At 37.4% G+C, this 14,181-nt stretch overlaps 1 protein-coding gene across 8 annotated transcripts in view; it reads left to right on the top strand.

Moving 5' to 3' along the window:
* The window catches only part of NFAT5 (nuclear factor of activated T cells 5), a 118,791-nt gene extending 107,030 nt beyond the window's left edge, over positions 1-11,761 (top strand). For all 8 annotated transcript variants that reach the window (XM_055307042.1, XM_055307043.1, XM_055307044.1 and 5 more), the window contains 3 exons: positions 103-2,599; positions 3,262-3,505; positions 3,942-11,761. In XM_055307042.1, the coding sequence (XP_055163017.1) occupies positions 103-2,599; positions 3,262-3,497 (2,733 nt within the window). In that variant the 3' untranslated portion in view covers positions 3,498-3,505; positions 3,942-11,761. The remainder of the gene's footprint in view (positions 1-102; positions 2,600-3,261; positions 3,506-3,941) is intronic.
* The last annotated feature ends 2,420 nt before the right edge of the window (positions 11,762-14,181 follow it).

Below are 14,181 nucleotides of genomic sequence, written 5' to 3' on the forward strand. Positions count from 1 at the left end.
TCCTGCATATACATACATATTCAGAGTAATAATTTTTGAAGTATCAAATGAGCTAATTTGATGTTTATATATACATATTATTTGGGGATTTTTATTTTTTAGACTACAAAGACAGTTGGATCAACTCAACAAACATTAGAAAATATCTCTAACATAGCAGGAAATGGGTCTTTTTCATCATCATCATCTTCCCACTTACCTTCTGAAAATGAAAAGCAGCAGCAGATTCAACCCAAGACATACAACCCAGAGACCCTGACAACTATCCAAACACAGGACATTTCACAGCCTGGTACCTTTCCAGCAGTTTCTGCTTCTAATCAGCTGCCCAACAGTGATGCACTACTGCAGCAGGCTACCCAGTTTCAGACCAGAGAAACTCCAACTAGAGAAGTACTGCAATCAGATGGTACAGTGGTTAATTTGTCACACCTGACTGAGTCATCCCAGCAACAGCAGCAGTCACCACTACAAGAACAAGCGCAGACTTTACAGCAGCAGATTTCATCCAATATTTTCCCATCACCAAATAGCGTGAGTCAGCTACAGAATACGATTCAGCATTTGCAAGCCGGAAGTTTTACAGGCAGTACTGCTAGTGGCAGCAGTGGAAATGTTGACTTGGTCCAACAAGTTTTAGAGGCACAACAACAGTTATCTTCAGTTTTATTTTCTGCTCCAGATGGTAATGAGAATGTCCAAGAACAGCTTAGTGCAGACATTTTTCAACAAGTCAGTCAAATTCAAAATAGTGTAAGCCCTGGAATATTTTCCTCAACGGAGCCAGCAGTCCATACTAGACCAGATAATTTAATTGCTGGAAGAGCTGAAAGTGTTCACCCACCGACTGAGAACACATTATCCAGTCAACAGCAGCAACAACAACAGCAACAAGTAATGGAATCATCAGCTGCGATGGTGATGGAGATGCAGCAGAGTATCTGCCAGGCAGCTGCCCAGATCCAGTCCGAGTTATTTCCTTCACCTGCATCAGCAAATGGGAACCTTCAGCAATCTCCAGTTTACCAGCAGACTTCTCACATGATGAGTGCATTATCTACCAATGAAGACATGCAAATGCAGTGTGAATTGTTTTCTTCTCCACCTGCAGTTTCTGGAAATGAAACTACTACAACCACCACACAGCAGGTTGCAACCCCGGGCACTACCATGTTTCAGACATCAAGTTCAGGAGATGGAGAAGAAACTGGAGCACAAGCAAAGCAGATTCAGAACAGTGTCTTTCAGACCATGGTCCAAATGCAACATAGTGGGGACAGTCAACCTCAAGTTAACCTTTTTTCATCTACGAAAAGTATGATGAGTGTGCAGAATAATGGTACTCAGCAACAAGGTAATGGTTTATTCCAGCAAGGTAATGAGATGATGTCCCTCCAATCTGGGAATTTTTTGCAACAGTCTTCTCATTCACAAGCTCCACTTTTTCATCCTCAGAATCCTATTGCTGATGCTCAGAACCTTTCCCAGGAAACTCAAGGTTCTATTTTTCACAGTCCAAGTCCTATTGTCCACAGTCAGACTTCTACAACATCCTCTGAACAATTGCAGCCTCCAATGTTTCACTCTCAGAGTTCCATGGCTGTGCTGCAGGGCTCTTCTGTTCCTCAAGACCAGCAGTCAGCCAACCTATTTCTTTCCCAGACTCCAATGAATAATCTTCAAAGTAACACAGTAGCCCAAGAGGAACAGATTTCATTTTTTGCAGCTCAAAACTCAATTTCTCCACTTCAGTCAACATCTAACACTGAGCAGCAAGCTGCTTTCCAACAGCAGGCTCCAATATCACACATCCAGACCCCTATGCTTTCTCAGGAACAGGCACAACCCTCACAGCAAGGTATGTTCCAGCCTCAGGTGTCCCTGGGCGCCCTGCCTCCTAATCCAATGCCTCAGAACCAACAAGGACCGATCTTCCAGTCGCAGCACTCAATAGTCGCTATCCAGAGTAACTCTCCATCCCAGGAGCAGCAGCAGCAACAGCAGCAGCAGCAGCAACAGCAGCAACAGCAGCAGCAGAGCATTTTGTTCAGTAATCAGAATACCATGGCCACAATGACATCTCAGAAGCAGCCACCACCAAACATGATGTTCAACCCAAGTCAAAATCCAATGGCTAATCAGGAGCAACAGAACCAATCCATCTTTCACCAACAAAATAATATGGCCCCAATGAATCAAGAGCAGCAGCCCATGCAATTTCAGAACCAGCCTACAGTTTCCTCTCTTCAGAACCCAGGCCCTACCCAGTCTGAGTCACCACAGACCTCCTTGTTCCATAGTTCTCCTCAGATTCAGTTGGTCCAAGGGTCACCCAGTTCGCAAGAGCAGCAAGTAACACTGTTCCTCTCTCCAGCATCCATGTCTGCTTTGCAGACCAGTATGAACCAACAAGACATGCAGCAGTCTCCTCTTTATTCTCCTCAGAACAACATGCCTGGAATCCAAGGAGCCACATCTTCACCTCAACCACAGGCTGCTTTATTTCATAACACTACTGGAGGCACAATGAACCAACTACAGAATTCTCCTGGCTCATCTCAACAGACTTCTGGAATGTTCTTATTTGGCATTCAAAATAGTAAGAAACTCTTTCTGATTTCTTATTTCTTAAATGTTATTGATTGAAATGGTCAGATTATTATTTTTACTAAAAGGAAGCAAAACACAGGGGTCTTAAGAGCACAGAGTGTACTTAGAACTGAGTTCAAGTTCCAACTATACTACTTACATACTGTGAGATCATGGACAAGTTACATGACCTACAAAAGCTTCAATTTCCACATCTTAAATGGTGGTAATATTATCTACTTACTCAAAAAAGGATAATGGGAGGACTAAATGTGGTCATGAATGTAAATGAAGGTATTTGCCATTTTAAGCTATAAACTTGAAAGGAAAATGAAGTAAGAATGACAGAAAATATCTCTGCCAATTAAAATAAGTAGTTTCCAAGGAGGTAAAAACTCATCTTTAATGTTTATATACCGAAGAAAATGTGTAGGACTTACTTAGGATTAACGAAGCAAAGTTGTAGTTGTATACCACTTAGAGGAGACCTGGGATGAAGTCCAGTACTGTTCGGTGAGAACCTTTTTATGGGGCTGTCAGGTGCCTTCCTTCTAGTTCTATATTGGGTAGGCACAATAATCAGTTTCCCCCAGCAACTAATAAATATCTTCTTATAAATATTAATGGAAAGTAACTAATCAGGTAGCTTCTCTATTTTAAATGTCTCTGCAGACTGTAGTCAGCTTTTAACTTCTGGACCAGCTACATTGCCAGATCAGTTGATGGCCATAAGTCAGCCAGGCCAACCCCAGAATGAGGGTCAGCCTCCTGTGACAACACTTCTTTCTCAGCAAATGCCAGAGAATTCTTCACTAGCATCCTCTATAAATGCCAGCCAGAACATTGAAAAGATTGATTTGCTTGTTTCATTGCAAAACCAAGGGAACAACTTGACTGGCACCTTTTAACTGGATGAGTAAGTACTACATTTTGGCTTTTTTATTGAGAAGCATCAATAAATTGTATTATTTTTACCAGATTTGGGCTTAAGTAATACCACTCTTTAGACCCTACTCTTTTGAAATATAGCTTTCTCACAAGGTAGTATTTTTTCGATCTGCATAAATTACTCGAATGATAGCTCGTAGTCCTGTTGTTAATACCAGGCAATCCAAGTTTCTTTGCCATGGAATGACGGAGCATCCAAGGAACATACTATATGTTAGATACAGTTACATCTCATTTCTCCCTTCCTCCAGAAATACTGAGTCAGAAAAGTCTGGTGGAAATATAAATATGATGAGGTATCATTTATGGTATTGTAATATACTTTGGGGTCATTCAAGGTAATGGGAAATTTCTAAATGCTTCCCTCCCTAGTGAGTTATATTCAACTTCTCCTTCTTTTTTAGAAATTCCATGAAGAAAATTCTGATTCCAAGATGTCCTGAGATCATGTGATTCCATGAGGATTTTTGAACTGTTACTTTAAAAACAAAACAAAGTATGAAAAACTGTGATTGAATAAATGGATAGATTTTACTTTTACTGCAAAAGAGCACACCTATGCTGCCTGTTGCAGTAATTAGCCACCATTGTTAACATCTTCATATTTTATATTCCTAATAACAGTGATGACTGAGAATCTATTTGAGTTTCCAGCTGACAGAATTAATTGTTGCTATTTTCCTAGGCGCTATTTCTCTAAAAGTACAGTTTAAATCCGAAAGCTGGACTGCTCAGTTATTATTGCTATTAGAGAGTAATTCAGAATGTCATGTTTACTTTTGTTCTTCATTCATACTTTCTTTCCTGCGTTGTTTTAGTGAAGTAATGGCTTTTGAAAAAGGAAAGGTCACATAGTAACTAAAACTAAGGCTGTGATTCTTCCATATAAGAAGCACGGCTATTGGCCAAAGTGAAGGAATCTTTTGTCAGTTTTTATGGAGAAACTGAAGGGGTAACATTCTAACAAGTAGCTGTATTAAGAGCTCTGCACAGTTAAGAGGCATCTTTATCACAAAAGGCAGACAGCACACAAACTAGAAAGAGCTGAAATGCTATTGATTTTATTTTTTCTGAGAGTTGCTAATTTTCTGCATTTCTCTTAAGCGGTTTAGCCATAAATGTGCAAAAAAAAAAATAATTATCTTGCTCTATCAAAAAATGAAGGGGATAATATGTGGTAAATTATGTTCTGATATCCTCCTTCAGCAGTTAAAACTGAACTGACACAGCAATTTGAGTGTTTTCTTCTGATCCCCGTCGTGGACCGATGTTCCCTTTTTATTATCATTTATATTATTCTCCTCTTCTCACTTTATTTTAGACAATGAGTAATATACTAGCTTTGTGACCCTGTAGCAACTTAAAGGAAAAGGCCACTTTGGTCTGGGGTAACCCAGCAACTCCTGCAGCACAGGTGGGGCGGGGGCCACCCTCTCAGGAATGAGGGGAGCTGATTCCTGAGTAACAAGAAACAATGCATTTTTTCCATGAACGGTGCTGTTCTGAAGTCTTCAAATTTTTCCCTCTAATAGGATGCAGTATACATTTACATTAAAAAAAAAAAAAAGGCAAACTGAAATTTCTTGAAACATCCCTTCTCCCTGAACTGCAGAGAGTGTAATTCACTTGTCACCTCAGTGCTTTACAGTTTGAAGTGGTCACTTACCTGATGGTTCCCACAAGCCTTAGGCTTTACAGGGTCATGTCATTGACTTAAAATGAAGAATTAACTTGTGTTACATCTATAGAGAGCAAAATTACACACTCCAGAATTTGCAGTTGTAGCATTAGTTATACAGTTTTGGGTGTTCTTGCCACCCATGGGATGCCTGCTTCTCACTACAACCTATTGTCTGGACACATGCTTATGTCTTATTTTCCTTTTGGCATGTAGAAAGCTGTTAATACAGTTTAAGGCCAAATTGTGTGTGGCTTCTATCTGTAGATAAGATGTTTTGGTATTCATGTCCGTTTCATTTTTTTTTAAGTGTACAAAAAAATAGCCTGTTAATTGTTTGTCGAAGGCTACTTTTGTTTGTTTGTTTTTTAATTTTTTTCTATCCTATACATTTAGTTGAACTTTGTGGAATTGTGGTGTTGGTTTTGTTTATACAGCCAGATTTTTCCCCCTTTTTGTGGTCTTCCTTGGTTCTTCAGATGTGCTCTTCTTCTGATTTGTTCTTCTATATTCTTCCCTCCACCCCAACCCTTTCTTTCTTTCTCTCTCTGATTGAGAGGCATTGAATTACGTTTTCAGTAGTACAGGCTTCTTGCCGATATGAAGGGAACTTTTCAGAAAGAGACCTACTCTGGGTCATTTACTTTTGAATACAGTTTTCAATCGTTCAAGTTTTGGATGGTTTATATCTAATGTGTGTTTCATTTTTTTGGAAAGCTATATTTTGTATTTAGGAAATGGTATACTATTTTGCTATTTGTACTGAGTGAGTACATTGGCATAAATATAGAAATTTATATATATACATATATATAAACTATTCTTTTTTTGCCACACATTTTTGTGGTAAATTTGTGAGTTTGTCTGATGTTCTACCACAACGTGGCGTCTGATAACAGTGAGGGGGGGTTTGTTATGTCTTTATTGAGTATTTAAGTATCTTTTGAAACAAATGACCTGTTCATCTGTGGCCATTCCATCGGGCAGTTCCTTGATGCTATCAGTGGGCTAGAGGCAGCTTACTGTGTGTTTGCTGGGTCTTCACTCAGCAAGATGTCAGGCTAAGGAAACCCACCTAGGCAGTTGTGTCAAATGGTGTTTCACGAGAATGAGCCATTCAGTCCTTGCTCACTATATATTTAATATTTTATTGTTGTTATTGTTATTATTAATTGGCTTTCTGTATTCTATGCCTTTTATTTATAATGACACTAAAAAAAACCCATGTTTGTAATTTTAATAACATTTTCCCCATCTTGTAATATCCAGAGCTACTTTATAAATTCTCTGAACCAAAAGCATTTTCCTCAATACGTCATCTCTCCCCACCCATCAGGAAAAATTACCCAGTATAGTTCAGGTTATAAGAAGGACCAGCCACACAATCCAGTGCTTCAGTTTTAAAATGTAAAACTCTAACTGCAGAGGTATAAAGAGGTAGCTTACCCAGCAGGTATAAAAATAGGAAGTAGAAATAAAATACGTTTATTTCTGAGTTTTCTGACTTTTTTTCTAAGAGATTACACAGGAGACTCAGGAAGTCTGTTTGTTCACCAAGTTCCAATTAGAATGTTTGTTAACACTGCTCTGTGGATGAAGTGGTGGCAAGAAGACTGGCTTGTGTGCTGACTTCTGTTCTGTTGTTTAGCCAGAGGCTTATCATTGTAAAATGCTGATTGCCAATGCCAAGTCACCAGGGACCAATTTTCTGTTTTATGGCATCTAAGTTTAGAACAGAACATACACCTGAACTGTAGTGGCTTGATTGGATGGAGCAGAAAACCCAATTTTTATTTTCATAAATTTTGTGGTTATTTATACAAGGGCTGTGCTATGCTACCATATTCTTATTTGATAATGATTTTTTTTCTTTTTTTACCATTGTTAAATGTTCCTTACCCCTAAAGGTCAATGTTAAGTACAGCATTCTGAATATTTGGTTACAAAAAACATTTGTCTTCTTATTGAAGAGTTAGCTCAGTGGTCAGTGGTTGATACTTGTGCTAATAATACAACTTCCAGATTACTGTTACAAATTATATGGGATAGACTCCATGAGCCAGCAAAGGCCTTGGAAGCAACAATTTATTAAATTTATTTATGGCAGAAGGACCTAAATAAACTATGAACCTCTTTTATTCCTTTATATTGTTACATTCAATTGCTCTTTCTTTTAGCAACTCACCTTAATGCTTGGAGCTTATCTGTCTCTCTCTAACTTACTCTATGTGTGTGTGTGTGTGTGTGTGTGTGTGTGTGTATGTGTGTGTTACTCTTTATTGTCATTCCATTATAAATCCACACCAACGTGGAAGAAGATAACTAGAAGTCATATTTGCTACTGAGCTTTATCATATTACCTTTGTAATTAGAGTATCATGCTGTTATTTAGTCAGTGCAAATCTATTTTTGCCATTCTCCCTAGAACAGGTTTTTAAAGAACTATTTATTATAAGAGCAGAATTAATGAAGGACCTCCCTTTCTCTTTTCTTTTTTGGTAATACTGTATATGCTATAGTTGAGAAGTTCATTATAGTGCATTATTTGTCCATCAGAACTTCAGCTAATCTGCCTAGAAAAATAGTGTCAAAGGAAATGAGAAAGAATTTGTATCAGAGTCCCTCTAGGACTAAGATAATGATTCCTTTTGACCATTTAAACTGTTTTGGACAGTTGTTTTGGAAAAGTTAAATGTTTTAGATCAGTAATTAAAGGCTAGAGTTAAATGCTATAATAATCAAAGCCTCAAATTAAACATGGCTTATAAATACTAGGAGTAATTTGAGAATTTTTCTTTGTTCTGATGAAAATTTCTGTTCTAATACCTGGTTCCTAATTGATTTTTTTTCTAATTCATTGAAAATTATGTGAGTCCTGTTAGCTTTACTTCGTGACCACAGGCTTCATCCCTACCCAGTGCAGCCATGTTGTATATGCACACCTTTGGTTATAAGGAGGGACTCAGTGGAGAGACTGTATAGATCAGCTTTATTAGAAAAATAACTCAGTACATAGCCCTAGTAAGTTAGGTTAGTAGAATCTTGTAACATACTAAAAAGAAGTTTTCTCTTCTGCTTATTTGTGTCACTAGAACTAAGTCATGGGCATAATTTGTATTCATAATGCAGTAAATATCAGAGTAACACCTACAATGTCACTTGTGTGAATTGTCCCAGTGCTCTAATCACATATTTAATCCCCCTTGATTTCATGCCATTCTAGCCTCCTTCATTAATAAAATTGTATCTTTATTCCACTCTCTCTTTCAGGAAGTTTTTTTAAAATAATATTTTATATCTAGATCAAATGCTTATGGAAAAGTGCCTTTTTTACCATGAGAGTGCCCCTTTCTTGTAATTTCATTTTACACTGTTGCCAAAAACAAATACACAAATGATTTCGCTAGGCCCCAACTTCAATTTTTTCATTTAGTCCATTCTTTTCTCTATTTTTCATTCATCAGAGAAAGTAACTTCCCTAGGATTCTCCCTTTGGCTTAGAGTAACAGAGAAGTTACATTGCTAGAATTGTTCCTCTGAGGGAGGGTAAGTAATAGATTATAGAATTACACTGTTTGGGCTTTATATAAATTATCTACATATGTCTTCATCTTGACCAACTAATGATAGTTCCTAACTGAATGCTAATGAAAATTTTATTATCTGTGAGACTCCATGTACACAAATGTTTGTAGTTAAATTTCAGGAAGGAAGTATTTAAAGCATCTTCTCTGATCTTACTAGACGGATGAAAATCACTAACATAGTTTAGGTAAAACCTTGTAATGTCAACTTTTCTAACTAGACAAGGCCATGTAATTCATTGTAGTGCTCCTCTTGTCTGTCAGAACCTTCGTAATCTTTATGAAAAATAGTGTCCAAGGAAATAAAGTAGTTATATTGGAATCCCTCTAGGACTAAGATAATGATTCCTTCCAACAAGATACAGTTGGATTAAGTGTCCCTCTGGTTTTTGTCAATTTTGCCTCCATTCTAGCTCCTTACTGCAGTGGTGGGTGCCTAACAAGAGGGCAGGAGAGCAGTAGCTTTGGCATAGAGCTGTTTTCCCCATGTATTTCTTTTACTTAGTGGCTCTGAAGACTGCAAACCTTTTATGCAATATTCTTAATACCCTAAAGATATTATGCACTTTAATCATTCCAAAGAAGTCAAGAATGCTGTATAGTGACGATTCCTTCTTAATAAATACATTTTAACTATTTATGTCCCTTTTTATTTTGGATAGCCAGCTTGGTGTGTTATATGAATATTTTCTAAAATGACTATAGTAGGACTTAAGACTTTGACTATGTGAAGAAATGATTACACTTCAGCAAATCATTTTAGAAATATTAAATGTTCAGCTTGCTAATCTATATGTTTGAGACTTAATTAAAACCAGCTCTCTTCCAGTATTTTTTTATGTCATGTTTATAAAAACGTTGTAGTATATAGTTTCTACATAAATAGTGTAAACCAGCGGTTTTCAAAGTATGGTCCTCAGCCCACCAGCCAACATCTGTATCACTTGGGATCTAGTTAGAAATGCACATTTTGGGCCCTATCATAGACATACTGAATTAGAAACTCTGGCATGGGGCCTAGCAATCTGTGTTTTAACAAGCCCTCCAGGTGATTCTGATGTATGCTCAATTTGAAAACCACTGGTATAAATGTTATATAGTAAAATCTAGAAAGGTTTTCCCCCAATTCATACAAATAGTTATATATATTGTTCTTTATGTAAATTCAGCTTAACCCGGTTATCCATAATCATTTATTGGCAATGTTAATTTATTCTTAGTACTGCCTGTAGAAATATAATATGTTTTGTGTACATAAACAATTTAGTTATTGATAATTCAGTTAACTTAGTTTGGCATTTTCCTACCATTTACTAAAAAAGTTTACATTAAATGACTGATTTAAATACATAGGTGCAATCTTCTATATTTCTTTAAATTGTTAAGATATTTAAATAGCTAAAACAATTGACGGGTGCTAAAGTCTCCTGTTTATCCATGAAATGGGTACATTGTGGGCAGTGATAATACAAGCTTTCTTTTCATTGCCTCTTACTTTACCAGCAGACCACAATTTTGGTCTGGCTAGACCAACTCTCAGAACATCATTCCTTGTATTTAGATTTGTATCTGAGATATTAAACAAGATGGCTAGCCAGGTCAACAAAGCACCTTATTTATTTAATTTCTTTTTTTAAATAGATAAAACTTATTTAAAAGTAGCTTGGTTTGTATGAGAACTGATGCAGTAGAGATATAGCTGTTCTCGGAACTTATACTTCAGACAAGCATTATTTACTAAAATAAATATTGGACAAGATAGTGCATTATATAATCTGGGCATTTCTCCCTTCTCAATCGTATGCTTCATGGTAAATATAAACTAACAAGATAAGTAGATTTATCCATTCATTTTAGTCTCCATGTGTAATTCAGCACCTCCATAATTGCTGTAATCTTCCTTCCACTGTTTACAAATCACCCAATTAATCAACTCATGGAAGAAAAATGCACATTCAAAATAAAAATAAAATAAAATTTTATAAAAGTCACCACTGCTGTCTTTGCTTAATACTAGCAGTGGAAATATAAGTGGCTTACTCTACAAACCTTGGTGCTGGCAGTACATAGGCAAACTGTGGGGAGATGCTCTAGGTACATTCCTCCTTTTTTGTTCCCTTCCCCCCTCTTCCCCACTTTATTGCGTAATATATTCCTGTATCCAAAGAATTCTACCACAATTCTATTTGACTCCAACTTATAGTGTTTCTTTTCTTTTAAAAGCCCCGTGTTTAACCATATCATCCTTGCTCTCTTTTTTCCCCAGAAGTAATTTGAAATAGTTTGAAATAGTTTATATAGGGTTGCTTATTATTTTAGCTAATGAACCTCAGGACAACACACACATACACACCATCTCAGATGTTTGAGATTGGCTTTGGAATCAGCCTAATGTGTCCAATTAAGAACTGTCTTGCACTAAAGTGTTTATGCCTTTAGTAGCTACAAGCTGATTCCAGTGACATTGAGCTAATTTCTTTTGAGCTAATGAATGTATCTGCTCACCTTCTAATTGGTAAGCTCCAAGTAATTCCTACCTTTTTCGGTCAACTTTTACTGAGTTTTATTTACTTCTTTTACTTAGTCTTTTAATTAACATACTGCAGACATTTCATTAACCTTTTCTCGAGTGCTTTAGCTACCATTCTGCCATTTAAGTTTTTAATTGTATTTTGCTTGAGCACATTGGTCAACCACTGAACTGCCTTCTTCCATTGTCCTGCAATGATACAAGGATTACATTTTTGTGTATATGGCTTTCATAGTTGGGATTTCAGAGCACTGACACCAGATATTTTCAGTTTGTTCTGTGGGGGAATTTCATTTGCATCTATGTTTTTAGCTATCTGTGATAACTTGTTAAATATTAAAAAGATATTTTGCTTCTATTGGAACATTTGTATACTCGCAACTATATTTCTGTAAACAGCTGCAGTCAAAAATAAAACATTGAAAGTTTTCATTTTGCAGTGGGTAACTGTCTTTTTTCCTCAAACTTTTGAATTAACATCCATGAATGTCAGTTTTGAGCAACATGAGTATGTGGCTGAAATGATAAAATCAGTAGGAAAAGGTATGAAATATAGATCTGTTTTTGAACACTCTGTGTCTGTTTTGTCAGGCAGTGTACAAAGTGACAGTGTGGTAGCAAACCATGTATCAGAGAGGTGCTTTTGCCAAAAACCAAATCTCCCCAGCCCTCAGTCCCACATCCAGAGGCAATCTCTTTTTGTTGTGCTTCTGTCAGTTACTTCCACATATATAAATTGATGTTCACCAAAATGTATATATAACATACACTGGTGGTATCTGAAATGAAACATGAGTAAAACATACATGTCTTTGTGCATTAGGAAAAAAATGTACGTCTACCTACTAGACTCTGGGGAAATGTGATACTTAAAAACAAATATAGATGATATATGGACATCATCTATATAAGTAACTGAAACTTCAGAAGCACTGCTTTAAACAGTATGCTTATACCTCTTATCAATATAGACTGTGTCTGTTGATTCTATGAAAGTGACTGAATTTTCAGCCTACCCAAATGTATACACACGTGAGTTGTCAATTTTGGAGGCTTTATATTATTTTAACAATGCTGCCATTGTTGCAGATGTGTTTAAAGGTTGTCTTTTGGCATTTATTGACTTCAGCAGCACTGGAAAGAAGTGATAATGAAGTGAAATTCAGTAAGTATAAATATGAAAAAGGGTGGGGAATGGGCTAGATGGGTGATTAAGGAAGGCACTTGTTATAACGAGCACTGGACGTTGTATGTGAGGAATCACTAAATTCTACTCCCAAAATTCTAACTCCACTGTGTTAATGACCTAAAATTAAAATTTAAAAAGTAAAAATAATAAAAGGGTTAAAAAAACAAAAACAAAAACCTTGGATCGGAAAAACAGCCTGTGTGGGCAATAGATTGATCTGAACTGGAGACTGTTAAGTGGCTGCCAGAAAAGCTGATGCAATCCTGGGTTACATAATTCAAGTTACAGTGTCCAGAACAAGGGAGGTAGTTGTCCTTGCTTTACTTCAAGCTCCTAAGAGTACTACTCTGTCCTATCATAAGGAGCGAACACAATCTTGACAGCCATGTATCAGGCCTATATGAGAATTGGAACATCATTTATGCCTGCTCAGGACCCAACAGGGGCTTCTAGAAGTATAAAAGTAGCTACAATTTCTTAACACCAACACTTAATGGTCTCGCTCTCCAGAAGAGGTATGGATTGCTACTCTTGTGCTCTTTTTCATGGTGCCATCATCCTTGCTTCTACTAAGGCAATATACTGTAGTATTTAAAAGCCTAAGATCAGGTGACAAGCCATGAGAGACTCTGGGAAATGAACAAAGGGTTGTGGAAGGGGAGATGGGTGGGGGGATGGGGTAACTGGGGACAAAGGAGGGCACTTGATGGGATGAGCACTGGGTGTTATATGTTGGCAAATCAAACTTCAATTAAAAAAAAGTGCCTAAGATCTTGAGTTTGCCCATCTGAGTGGAGTTCTGGCTCCTGCACATACGATTTAACTTCACTCTTTCATCTCCTTACTTATAAAGTAGAAACAAAAATAAAACCCTTTTCTTAGGGTTATTGCAGAACTAAGTAAATTAATCCATGTAAAATTACATAGTTCCTGGCACACAGTAAGTGCCTAATCAGTGTTAACCTTGTTTTCGTATTACTAGTCCTGATAGTACTTAGCTCTTCTGTCCTTTGTGCACTAGATCCCATCTCCTTTTGTTTTTTTTCCAAAGACCTGTTCCTTTCATTGCCTTATTTCTCCAGCATCAAAACCTTTCTCTCTGAGTCATTCCTACTGGCATGTAAATTTGCTATGATGTCCCTTATCTTTTAAAAAGTCAAATAAGGGATCCCTGGGTGGCGCAGTGGTTTGGCGCCTGTCTTTGGCCCGGGGCGCGATCCTGGAGGCTCCCGGTGCATGGAGCCTGCTTCTCCCTCTGCCTGTGTCTCTGCCTCTCTCTCTCTCTCTCTCTCTCTCTCTCTCTCTCTCTGTGACTGTCATTAAAAAAAAAAATTAAAAAAAATTGTTTAAAAAAAATAAGTCAAATAACTTTGTTTGCCCATACAACTGTGTACACAAAGTTTCCACTTCCTCCCCTTCCATTCTTTCTTTCTTTTTTTTTTAAGATTTTATTTATTCATTCATGAGAGAGAGAGAGAGGCAGAGACACAGGCAGAGGGAGAAGCAGGCTCCAGGCAGGGAGCCCAACGCAGGACTCAATCCCCGGTCTCCAGGATCACACCCTGGCCTGAAGGTGGCGCTAAACCGCTGAGCCACCCGGGCTGCCCCCTTCCATTCTTTCTTGAACGCATTCCAAACCACTCCTGAAATACCTCTTGTCCAA

This window comes from Nyctereutes procyonoides, unplaced genomic scaffold (assembly GCF_905146905.1).
Source record: "Nyctereutes procyonoides isolate TBG_1078 unplaced genomic scaffold, NYPRO_anot_genome, whole genome shotgun sequence".
Classification (NCBI taxonomy): Eukaryota; Metazoa; Chordata; class Mammalia; order Carnivora; family Canidae; genus Nyctereutes; species Nyctereutes procyonoides.